This window comes from Misgurnus anguillicaudatus, chromosome 13, assembly GCF_027580225.2.
Source record: "Misgurnus anguillicaudatus chromosome 13, ASM2758022v2, whole genome shotgun sequence".
Lineage (NCBI taxonomy): Eukaryota > Metazoa > Chordata > Actinopteri > Cypriniformes > Cobitidae > Misgurnus > Misgurnus anguillicaudatus.
Genome location: NC_073349.2, coordinates 20,884,682 through 20,897,808, shown reverse-complemented (window position 1 = coordinate 20,897,808; position 13,127 = coordinate 20,884,682). Strand labels below are relative to the sequence as shown.

General features: G+C 36.4%; 2 protein-coding genes across 4 annotated transcripts in view; both read right to left on the bottom strand.

The window, feature by feature from the left end:
* Nucleotides 1–10,357, bottom strand: part of l1cama (L1 cell adhesion molecule, paralog a) — a 78,403-nt gene extending 68,046 nt beyond the window's left edge. For all 3 annotated transcript variants that reach the window (XM_073875353.1, XM_073875354.1, XM_073875355.1), the window contains exons 1-2: nucleotides 10,081–10,357; nucleotides 943–1,263 (exon numbers count right to left, since the gene is read on the bottom strand). The gene's annotated coding sequence lies outside the window, so the exon portion shown is untranslated. The remainder of the gene's footprint in view (nucleotides 1–942; nucleotides 1,264–10,080) is intronic.
* Nucleotides 10,358–10,497: 140 nt separating this feature from the next.
* huwe1 (HECT, UBA and WWE domain containing E3 ubiquitin protein ligase 1) overlaps nucleotides 10,498–13,127 on the bottom strand; it is a 43,169-nt gene continuing 40,539 nt past the window's right edge. The window contains exons 78-82 of the mRNA XM_073875360.1: nucleotides 12,977–13,082; nucleotides 12,773–12,890; nucleotides 12,514–12,695; nucleotides 11,427–11,617; nucleotides 10,498–11,345 (exon numbers count right to left, since the gene is read on the bottom strand). Of these exons, the coding sequence (XP_073731461.1) occupies nucleotides 11,243–11,345; nucleotides 11,427–11,617; nucleotides 12,514–12,695; nucleotides 12,773–12,890; nucleotides 12,977–13,082 (700 nt within the window). The 3' untranslated portion in view covers nucleotides 10,498–11,242. The remainder of the gene's footprint in view (nucleotides 11,346–11,426; nucleotides 11,618–12,513; nucleotides 12,696–12,772; nucleotides 12,891–12,976; nucleotides 13,083–13,127) is intronic.

The following is a 13,127-nucleotide window of genomic DNA, read 5'->3' as shown; positions in this document are numbered from 1 at the left end:
TGGAAAATAAATGCAGGCCCCACCCAACTCTATCGCTCTCCTATATTTCCTATTGCTGTCTGGAATCAAAGCATCATTATTTGTTTTCAATAAGGTACACACCCCGGACGCGGCCGATGCGAGGAGCAGCACTGCAGACCACTGAAACCCTCAACACCATTAGTCTCATGAGTAATTGACACAACTACAGATCTTAGGTATGATGATGGGGAGGATGGATCATAATACATGCGTTATTAATAGGACAATGACTCTTAATGAAACATAATGGACACTCTATGAAACATAATTAAAAAAAAAACTGTATAATATACAGTAGTAGAGCATTACTACATAATTGTTTTAAAATCAGCTTTAGCAAACATACAGAGAATATCAGCTTCAATTAAATGTCATCCAATATAGCTAATATTTGGATAAGGTCAAGGTCAATATGAAAACGGAGCAGACTTGACCATAATATGCAACCGGTCCATTGCATGCAGCTAGTGTAGAGATGCACTAATATGCAAGATGTTTGAGCCTGTTGCTGTTATCACATGGGATGCACAAATCCACAAGAGAACCGAATCTGTTTACAAGACACTGCAACTTGGTGAACAAGGCAATCATTTTTTAACGGCACATGCAAATGATACGCCTAAAAGCAAATTATTATCAATTATCATAACACCTTGGGGTTTGCCTTGTGTTGGTTCAAGTTCATGAAAATTAAATGTACCTGCTTTATACTGACAGACCTCAATTTAACACAATATAGACACAATTAACATTGCAGTTATTTGAATGCAAAAGCTCAAAGATCACAGACCAAACCAGCACCTCAAGTCTCAAAGGTGTGAACATCTGCCAACACCACTGATCTGCACATACAAATTCAGTTTGACGTCCATCAGACACTAAACGCTATTGACATTCATACAGACAAACTTCTCCTCTTACCTCTGCAGGTCTGAAACAGCTTCGGGTTTCTGTCCTCCTTTGCCGTTTTCTTCTGTCCCTGAAGGTTCTTGTGTCTCCTGCTCTGTGTCAGATTGATTGTGGCCTCCCTTCACTGCTGATGCTGCAGTGCGAGGAAAACACACCCTCTCTGACTCTCCCCGCCTCCCATTGGCTGCCGTCTGGAGGCAGTGACATCACCCTTTTTTTCCTCCCGCTCCGTGCCTCTGACCATTTCTTTATTGTCTCTATCCCGTTTTCCGCTCTGCATTCCCTTGGTGCCGAATGGAAAACGTCCATAATTTCATCTGTGATTGGCAGGATCTGTTTGAAGGGAAGAGGAGGAGATTCAATAAGGCAGAGAAGTGATGACATGTTAAATGCAGTGCTGTTCTGCTGCACCATTAAAGGTTTCTTGCCGGTGATTTGGTGAGTGTAGGTAATGAGGATCAGAAATGTGTGTTATGTTAATGAGTACATTGCTATGCAGCATTTGTATGGTGGTACAGGAAAGCTTTCTGTCTGTCTGTCTTTCCTGCTATTACTGACAAGACAAGTAATGTGGGGTTAGAGAAAAAAAAAGGTTTTAACCTGTATTAACGGTAACACTTTATTACGGGGAACACTTATTGATTATTAACTATGATTTTTGCCTCAGTAAACTCAGAATTTACTGCTTATTTATAGCTAATAAGGCCATTGTTGTTGCGGTTAGGTTTAGGTATTGGATTGGGTTGTACAATATGTTCATGCAGAACAAGGCATTAATATGTCCTTAATAAGCAGCTAATATGGAAGCTAATAAGAAACTAGTTAAAAGTAAGAATTGGTCCCTATAGTAAAGTGTTACCGTGCTTTAAATAAGAAGGAAAATTTGCAAATGGGATTAGAGAAATAAACTTAATTCAATATATAGGTCATTTATATGGCACTTGTTACTGTTTTGCATTTTTGCAAAGCAGCTTTACAGTAAGGACGCAACCATAAAACATTTGAAAAGAAAAAGATATGAAAATATATAGAATACGTGGTATTCTTGTAATATAATTTCACAGAAGATTAACATTTAGGATAATTGTGAAAATATAAAGGTCCTAATATAGAACTTTGCGGTATTACTATGCACTCTTTGGTACCAATATGTATTGCTGATGTACTAATATCAAATCTTTCTGTCCAAAGGTGTACTTTATGAAAGGGTACCACTCCGATGACAGCTAGAAACAATTTTTTACCATTTCTTCTGACAGCGTACTGCTTTTGCACTTCTGGTTAGACCTAAACTGCACTTCGTTGCCTTGTTCTTGTGTAATGACAAATAAAGTTTAATCTAATCTAATCTTGTAGCCCACGCTATGTATTGTAATGTTCTAATATATATCACATTGCCTTCGAAATTCAGTCGATGTTGTGAGGAACTCCGACACCTTCATAAACCTCCACAGCCTCGATGCATCTTCTTTGTGTGTTTACCTGTTCAACGTGCTCCGCAAGACCATTTTGTGCTTGAGCGCCACCAAGTCGTGTTTTACTGGAACTTCAGCAGCGCCAGGCACGTGAACAAAAGCGGCAATCTTATTGGTCGGCCAACTTTTAACGCGCCGCGTCAAATAAAAAAAAAAAACGCATCCGAGGCGTTTTTCTGAAAATTACGCTTTTGCGCCTCGCGCTTTACGCGTGGGTGTGCGCACTCACATTGGCGCTCGTTCTTGAGTCACGAGACATTAAACGTCGACGATAAACGTGCACGAAAAACGTCCCGGTGTGTAAAGACCTTTAGAGAACAATTTTTTGACAATTTCTTCTGACAGCATATAAGAAAATATGTTCATGCAGAACAAGGCATTAATATGTCCTAATAAGCACTAATAAACAGCTAATATGTACGCTAATAGGAAACTAATTAAAAGTGAGAATTGGTCCCTATAGTAAAGGGTTACCGTGCTTTAAATAAGAAGGAAAATTTGCAAATGGGATTAGAGAAATAAACTTAATTCAATATATAGGTCATTTATACGCCACTTTTTACTGTTTTGCATTGTTGCAAAGCAGCTTTAAGGACGCAGCTGTAAAACATTTAAAAAGAATAAAAATTGAAAATATATAGAATACGTGGTATTCTTGTAATATAATTTCACAGAAGATGAACATTTAGGATAATTGTGAAAATATAATTATTTTGTATTTTATAAAAGGGTACCACTCCGATGACAGCTAGAAACTATTTTTTGACCATTTCTTCTGACAGCGTATAAGAAAATATATTCATGCAGAACAAGGCATTAATATGTCCTTAATAAGCACTAATAAACAGCTAATATGTAAGCTAATAAGAAACTAATTAAAAGTGAGAATTGGTCCCTATAGTCAAGTGTTACCGTGCTTTAAATAAGAAGGAAAATTTGCAAATGGGATTAGAGAAATAAACTTAATTCAATATATAGGTCATTTATATGCCGCTTTTTTACTGTTTTGCATTGTTGCAAAGTAGCGTTACAGTAAGGATGCAGTCATAAAACATTTGATAAGAAAAAAAGATGAAAATATATAGAATATGTGATATTCTTGTAATATAATTTCACAGGAGATGAACATTAAGGAAAATTTTGAAAATATAAAGGTCCTAATATAGAACTTTGCGGTACTCCTATGCACTCTTTGGTACCAATATGTATTGCTGATGTACTAATATCAAATCTTTGTGTGCAAAGGTGTACTTTATGAAAGGGTACCACTCCGATGACAGCTAGAAACTATTTTTTGACCATTACTTCTGACAGCGTATAAGAAAATGTGTTCATGCAGAACAAGGCATTAATATGTCCTTAATAAGCACTAATAAACAGCTAATATGTAAGCTAATAAGAAACTAGTTAAAAGTGAGAATTGGTCCCTATAGTAAAGTGTTACCGTGCTTTAAATAAGAAGGAAAATTAGCAAATGGGATTAGAGAAATAAACTTAATTCAATATATAGGTCATTTATAAGGCGATTTGTACAGCTTTACAGTGAGGATGCAGCCGTAAACATTTGAAAAGAAGAAAAAAAGATGAAAATATATAGAATACGTGATATTCTTGTAATATAATTGTACAGGAGATACACATTAAGGATAATTGTGAAAATATAAAGGTCCTAATATAGAACTTTGCAGTACTACTATGCACTCTTTGGTACCAATACGTATTGTTGATGTACTAATATAAAATCTTTGTGTGCAAAGGTGTACTTTATAAAAGGGTACCACCCCAGTGACAGCTAGGGACTATTTTTTGACCATTTCTTCTGACGGTGTATAAGAAAAAAAAATTGGCAGTGTAGATGGCACTTGTTGGAGATTAAAAGCAAAATCTCTTTAGCCACTGCAGAGGCTGATATATTGTGACTTAAAGAGTCATTCCTCAAACTAGTGAACGGTTGAATAGCAAATGAATCACGCACAATTTGATTCACGAAGAGACTCCCAGCAAAGTGGCAGATTTTGATGCACGGTGGAATTATCAATTGCTTTCAAAGAATATATTACCGGTTTATATGACTCAAAATGTGTTCTTATCTCCTTATCTACACAAACACCTTCACCACATGCAAGCACACAGTTTAAGTGACATCTTGGTAAAGGTCAGTGTTTGTAAGTGAGTGTACCAGAATAAATCTCCAATGAGATGATCTCTTTGTTACGTGGCATTACCTGGCTTTGTGTTCAATGCCACACACTTAAATACCAACAGAAAGAGGCATTCCTGCAGAAAAAACACCACCAGTCGCTGCCCTTCAACCGGAAACTAATGCCCAGCCTTCTGTTGATTTGTGACGGGTCCACGAACACATCCTGTACACACTGAATTGGGCAGGACAAATGAAGCTTGAACGTTCATTTTGAGAAACTTGCACAGGGAGTTGCCAATTTGCATTAATATCATCAAACGCAATAACAAAAGCTCATGCAAATAAAGCCGATTTGAATAAGTGCGATTTGCAAGCACTACAAATAGGTTGTCAACCACCAAATTATAGGTTCAATCTAATGTGAATTTTTTAGTGAAACAGCTGGGGTATTTTATAAAATAGTGTCACGCTTAGAGATCAGTGCTGAAATAATATGTAAATGAATAATCATAAATTAATATTAACATTACTGCATTAGAGTTGGAAAGACAATGAAGACACAAAAAGGGACATTTAAAAGACCAATAAATACCAATGACTTTAAATGTGCATATGCTCCACCCACCTTCCTATGATGTCAGCACACTTCTCATTTTACATACAGTAATACCTCAATATTTTAAATACACCAGATTAATTACTATAAATAAATTATTTAAAAAAAAAATCTGTGCAACAAACTGTGAACATTTCACAAACATTTCCGTTTTGGTCATGCAGGCTCTGCAGCTCTCTTAGCTCCGCCTCCTTCAATTAATAAATGATTAATACCAGGCCAAACCATCAGAATGACCTTACGTTCACTTAATGAATTCAATTAATCAATTATGTGCCTGCAAATAACCTGGCCAAATCATGTTGTATGGTCATTTATATTCAACTGGGAAAAGTCAATGAAACTCTGTTAGTGATGCCATCTGCATTGCTGGTTGATGCGCTCACGCAGAAACAACACAAGCAACTGGATGTTTGTTTAATCTTGTTTTACAAAGCAGGTTCCTCTGGATCTAAAGTGGGCCAAGTTATGACGTCTCTAGTTCTTGTGCGCCGGGAGAAAAAACAAGTGGTGAGAATATTAAACGGAGCGAGAGAGATAAAGGAACAGAGCTGTAGACGGGAAGGCAGACAGCAAAGCTTGATTTATAATGGTGCTGCTAGAATGCAGAGTCTGTTCAGAAGTTAATTTGACTATGAGGTCATGCGAGCCACTGTGGTGTCTGATCTTCTGGAAAGAGCTTCTTTCTGCTTCTGATGTGAGCAAAGAGACTCAAGACATTTCAAAGAACACGAATTGGAACAGGGAAAATGTTTTAAAGGCAGCTCGACTATTCAGTGTCAACTGAGATGTGAGACGTGCAATGACATTAACATTGCAATCAAACAATTCTATTGCATTAAAGGGAAAGTTCACCCAAAACGAAAACTCTTTTATCATTTACTCACTTTCATGTTGTTACAAACCTGTATAAATGTCTTTGTTCAGATGAACACAAAGGAAGATATTATGAGGAACCGATCATGAGCCCCATTCACTTCCATAGGATTCTTTTTCCTACTATGGAAGTCAATGGGGCCTCTAAATCAAAATATCTTACTTTGTGATCATGAGAACAAAGAAATTTATAAGGTTTGTAACAACATGAAAGTAGGTAAATGATGGCAGAGTTTTTGTTTTTGGGTGAACTATCCCTTTAACATTTGTAAACAATTGCAATGTTATAGCATTTGTGTTTGGGTCAGTATTAGGGTGGCCATTCGTGCCAGTTCCGACTGACACGTCCCGAACATGTTTTCGGGTTCGTTCTCCGGAAGTCGCGTTTGTCGACCGCATACGTCATCAAGGTTTAATATTTCGGGTTTAATTTCAGAAAAGGAACCGTTACATTTCAAGGTACGAATGAAACTACAATGATTGTATGTCTTAAAAGAAATAAATCTTAATTTTCTAATGAATTTTAACTGAAATGTGAGAACCTCGATGGCGTATGCGGTCGAGCAACGCAACTTCCGGAGAACAAACCCGAAAACATGTTCGGGACGTGTCCGGCGGAACTGGCACGAATGGCCACCCTACTCATTATGAAGCTGGGGAATATTATCACTTGTGAGCCATCCATGCAAATGTTAACCTTACCATAAAAATTGTATTTTTAAACAAATGTTTTAACCATACTGATATCAGATGTCAATATTTGGTGGCTTAAATACCCATGCAATAACTCCAAGTTAAAAACTATTATTTTTCAGTAAGCACAGATTTCAGAATTGTCACATCCAAAACACAATTTTTCCTCATAAATGCACAAAAAAAATAATTATTGGGTATTATTGCTCCTGGTTTGTGCATTTTTATTCACAGATTTCCTACAAAGTATGTTGTCTCCCAAATCTTGTGTCCTTTTTTTATCACATTCATAACAGATTTATATTTTCCTCATCTTAAACAGAAAACAGTGAATGATTTTTTTCAGATGTCTGGACTGGATAAGTTACATTTTAACTTGTGACTGAAAATGTCACATCCATAAAAATGAAATTGGAACTGGACATAGTTTAAGGATAGTTTGATGTATATCACTTATTTATATAGGCTGATAAATTATTTATTCAACCATTTTTTAGTACCTTGGTGGATAAAGAGATGAGCAGGGACCTGTTAGATTGCGTAATACTGTGTTGCATTTTCATCCAGCCCTTAAAATTGTATATACATATGAAGAGTTTGATTTCAAAATGAGATAACAGTATTTTTTTTAATTTGTGCCAAAACATGTTTATTATGATGTTATCATGTTTTTATTGTGTTTTATGCTACTTAGCTGTATTTTTTAAGTTATAAAGGCTTAAATCAAAACAAACCAACTGCAGTTTGATTGTGCATTCCAATTAATATCAATCAAGAAACAAGATTTTTAAGAAATTAAAAAAAAAACGTCATCTTGTTTTGGAACCAAACTCTTCATATATATCTATATATTACTGTATTTACATTACTTAAGAAGCTTACATTACAGAGAAATCTAAATGATCATAATTGCTAAAAAGTGTCATGTACTTTAAATCTAACGGGAACATTTCACAAGACATTTTTTAAGATGTAAAATAAATCTTTGGTGTCCCCAGAGTACATATGTGAAGTACTAGCACAAAATACCATCTGGGTGATTCTTGCGAAATTAGACTTGTGAGGTGTCATGAAACATTTTGATAAAAACGTAAATGCAAAGAGTATCAAAATAAGAAGCATGCTTCATGTACTATTTTACACATGATTTCAAATGACATCATACAAACCAATTTTGTTGTTTTTTCCACATTTAAGGGGAAATATTTAATTACCGCAATGTGTTCATAACTGGATATGGGTTCTTTGACATGGAAATATTTATAATTAAAAAAATCTAAAAAATAAAAAGCTTCAGTGCATGTTATACTATAAACATTTACAGTAAAGAAACATGTGCTATTTGGTAATTATTGGTAAATTTAGAGACAATAATAAGGAAAATAAATGTATCCAAGAAAATAAAATTCATTTTCCGCAACAATTTTCAATCATTGTTTAAGCCCTCAATGAACTAACATTTTCAAAAAATTTGTTGGAAGGGACATAATTGACTGTGACACTCAAGATGGCTACCAGGTAAGCAGTTCTTATTTTTTATTTCCAGATAAAAGTTAAAATTTTGTTTGTCATAGTACCTACACAACTTTTTAGTTCTCATTACCAAAACATGGGTTTGTAAATGCATTTATTTAATGTAATATCATGTTGCGGTAATGATATTTTTATAATAATAATCTAAAAAAAAGTAAGTAATTCTACACAAAATATTTTTTAAATCCTGTAAAATTAATGGTTAGTAAGTTCAGACTTTAATCTTATATGTCCAAAAAAATAGGCTTCAAGGGCTTTTTAAAAAAATCTGATGCTGGACACCCTAAGTCTGGATTTCGTGAGAATCTCCCATATAGATAATTTATTATATCATGTTAAAATTGCCACTTTGTAGGTGTGAGCAAAAATTTTCTGTTTTTGGGTGTGTCCTTTTAAATGCAAATGAGCTGATCTCTGCACTAAATGGCAGTGCCGTGGTTGTAAAGTACAGATTAAGGGGCCGTATTATCCCCTTCTGAAATCACAAGTGGAGCCAATTTTAAATGATCTATTTTTTCACATGCTTGCAGAGAATGGTTTACCAAAACTAAGTTACTGGTTTGTTGTTTATTACATTTTCTAGGTTGATAAAAGCACGGGGACACAATTATAGCACATCAGATTTGCATGATATGTCCCCTTTAAATGATAAAAAAGGCATTGTCACATTAAGCTGAAGCGTCTAGCTTTGATTAAAGTCAACTTGTTGAACACATTCATTACTGCATATGAGTAATGACCTTGCACATCATTCTTACCTAACAATGATTTATTAGCTCACACAACGAAGCTATTTACAACTTAATAGTGTCTGAACTGAATGGGATGTTTTGTACAGGAACTTATCACTACAACCAAAGTCAAAATAAAATTTCCATTTAGTCACTTAGAAGCAGAAAGTTCCTCATCATTCAGTCTGCCTGAGAAACACGGCAGTCCATTTATTTCCTTATTGTATATTCTCTACTGCGGTCAATAATAGGGATGATTTACAAGCCAATGCCAAGCACACAATCCTATAATATACTGAAAGCACTCTGGCTGCTTCTCAAAAACACACTCCTTAATATAAACTGGCCTTATGCCTTATTTTTACTAGCTGTCTTGCCAAATCTAAACCAGAAAAAAATATGTATTTTATAAAAAAATCTACATATATTAACAATTACTCAATGGTTATATTTTGCTTTGCTTAATCGATAAATGAATCAATAGTGATGAATAATGCAAGTTAAACAAAGGTACCTGCATTATTTAAATGAGGGAAGAGATTATCTAACATCATGCACTCAGGTCACTGTAACAGATTAATTTTTAACGTGACAGGAAATGTTTGAAAATATTTGAAGCAATAACTGTAAGTGTTGAGCTTTCATGTAAATTTAATTCCTAAGAGCTTTTTACTCCCTCTACTGGTCGACTATTTTGAAATTGAGAACATCCTGTAGAAGCAAATAACAACTGGTCTGTCATACATCCTAAGACATTAAGCATTTTCTTGAATTTATTTTTTACATCGTATTATTTTTTTAACACCGGTCTTCAAAGGAAAGACTTGAAGTTATGCAGCAAACAAAAAAAATGCATGAGTGATGCATAAACATATTTTAGTTGCACCCAAACTGGATGTCTTTCCATCGCTGTTCATGCGATAAAGAAACCACAACACTTGGGAATAGGTTTTCGTTATTTTGGGCCGCATAGTAACAGAGATTATTAAGGTTTTATTAAAATAGACACTATAATGTTAAAAATAGAAAAATACTGGAGAAAATGAATTCAATTTACACCCATGGATCCAACATCTCGCTCACCTTTGATTCTGCATTTTATGATGAGACGTCGGTCTAGCCGAGTGGACTCCTGCTGTCTGGAGCAGATATCCTGACAGTATGTATGCCCAGCATGGACTTTGAGAAGGTCCAGATGGTCTGAGACATTGCACATTCATTAGACATCCCACCAATTCCCCTGAAAAACAGTAAAATGGGGCACTACAAAGCTGAGGCTAAAAATGCTTGCAAAACTATATACATAAGATTCATTTAAGAGATCAAGATTTCTGAAAAACATACTATTAAATGAAGAAAAAAGCCTTTAATACTTGGACCCCATATGTGTTAAGTTTCAAGAGACCTCCATCAGCATTTAATAACCTAAAAATGATATTTGTTAGTGCAAACTGTGTAAGTAAGGCATATAATGTAAACACCACTAGAGGACACGGTGAGCTCATTTTATGCATTTATTTACGTAGCAATTTACTTTCTGATTAGCTGCTGAGAGGTTGCGTCAGCAGTTGGGCAATAACCGCACAAGTGTGAGCCTATGCGACTCTCAGTCCTTCACTTTTCAAATCTGTGTGATCCGCTCCAAAAATACCACAAAAGTTGCCTAAAAATGACCCCCATCTGAAATTCCATGCATGTTGCAGGTTCACCAAAACCTTATTTCATGTTTTCTCTCCCTCCCTCCCTCCTTGCCCTCCCCGAAATTCAAGTTCCCGTTTGCAAAGCTAGTGGAGGTCACACATTAGCAACAGAGGACAATCAACTTTTCTCCATCCCAGAGGGTTACAACCACCCTCTTTACACACACAAAACAGCCATCTCTCCTTTTTCAACAGCCAAAGAAGAACAAAAAAGATTAAACATAATAAACTCCCAAACCTTTTGTACAGAGAAACCAAACTAAATGGAGAAAATCTTTATATTAGTCCACAGATATCCTCTGTGATCCTCTTTCGGGCTCTGCAATGTAATATGGAATTGAGACACACGTATACCAAACACTGTTCGGTGTGTCAGTGGGAGGGCTCTGTGTGTAGTAGGCAATGTCAATAAATCTGTCACTCGTTTAGCCGTCCAACTGTTTGTTTTACGCGGATTAGAATAGTGAGAATATGCATGTGGGTGTCATAAGTTAACAACATGTAAGTCTACGTCTGTTCGTGTGGAGGGGACATTAGGAGAATCTCTAGGCCAGTCCGAAGCCTTCAGAACATTCCTGAATGGCCAGCAGCAGCATGTGTCTTAACTTCTCATAGCTCTCATAGGCTGGGAGGTCCAACTGGTTAAAGCTGGGAAAGGAGAGATTTAAAATCAATAAATTAAAGTATTATGCATTTGTGATGATGATAAATCCAGTGGTGTTTATTTACCAAGTGTGTGCTGAGGGCAGGCGGTCAGTGGAGCGGTCGTCTCGGTGGATCTGGAACTTCTGGATACCGTTCATTCCTTCCAGTGCAGCGAAGCCTTGCAGCGGCACTTTGGATGTGCCCGTAACAAACTGCAAGAATTTGGCCCGGTCAGCCTGGTCAAAAGACCGTAATGCGCGCCAGAACCACTGAATCTGGATAGACAGAAACAACGTGGAGTCAAACAATGATCCTTGAAAATTTGATCTTTCGACTGGCTTGAAATATAACTAAAAAATACTGAAAGATAAATGGCAGATTGAAAAGCAATTGACTTATTTAAAGGGCTAGTTAAACCAAAAATGAAAATAATGTAATTAATGACTCACTCTCAATTCGTTCTAAACTCGTAAGACCTCCGTTCATCTTCTGAACACAGTTTAAGATGTTTTATATTTAGTTTGAGAGCTTGTTGACCTTTCATTGAAAATCTACGTACAATATACTGTCCATGTCCAGAAAGGTAATAAAAACATCATCAAGGTGGTCCATGTGACATCAGTGGGTCAGATAGAATGTGTTGAAGCATCAAAGATGCATTTTGGTCCAAAAACAACAAAAAATAAGTCTTTATTCAGCATTGTCTTGCCTTCCGCGTCTGTTGTGAAGCACATGTCGTACTTTTTGTTGTTGTTGGACCAAGATGTGTTTTCGATGCTTCAGCACGTTTTGACTGGCCCACTGATGTCACATGGACTACTTTGATGGTGTTTTGTTGCCTTTCTGGACATGGACAGTATACCGTATGAAGATTTTCAATGAAAGGTCAACAAGCTCTCAGACTAAATCTAAAACATCTTAAACTGTGTTTCGAAGATGAACGGAGGTCTTATGAGTTTGGAACGACATGATGGTGAGTCATTAATGACATTATTTTCATTTTTGGGTGAACTATCCCTTTAAGCAGTAAGAGATGGTCACGGATATGTCAGCAGAGAAGCTTTTTAAGAATGTAGAAATGTCGATGAGCTTATTAAATTATGAATAACTTCAGCAGAGATCTCGAACCACACTATATATATTAAACAAGGATGTATGACTGCTTATATACCTGGATAGAACTGGACTGGTATTTGTGGTATTCTGTATTTGCCTTGAGGTCGTCTATGTCGATGGTGGGCAGACCGGAAATGAGGAGCTCCAACTCCTGCTCAGTAAAGATCGAGATCAATCTCTTGGGAATGATCTCGTAAAAGCCCTCCAGGAAGGCAGCCAGCTGCTTACGAATTGCACCTGCAAAACAGAATCGCTTTAGTCTTGTGATAGACAGGTCCTGTCACTAGATGCAATGTTTGTTGAGGTGTACCCACCTGTCATTTTCATCTGGCAGACCAGATGTACATATTCCTTCTTGTTCTCCTCTGTGACGATGATGTTGGCACCATTGGCCTTCAGATCCCTCACTTCACACACGCCAAACTCCTGGACCTGAGTGTATATATGGAAGTGACCACCAAGCCTGTTTTTACAGAATTTCATTTAGCGGTTACTTTGTTTGTAAATGTAGTCCATACCTCTGTGCTGAATGTCAGCTCGTAGCCCAGAGTGGACACATCGTTCTCCAACAAGTAAACAAGACCCTGGAAGAAAGGATAGTCCTCGCTTTCCATGTCTGTATACCTGTGGGACATTCAAAACAAGTTTACTTTATTTAAAAGAACCCAA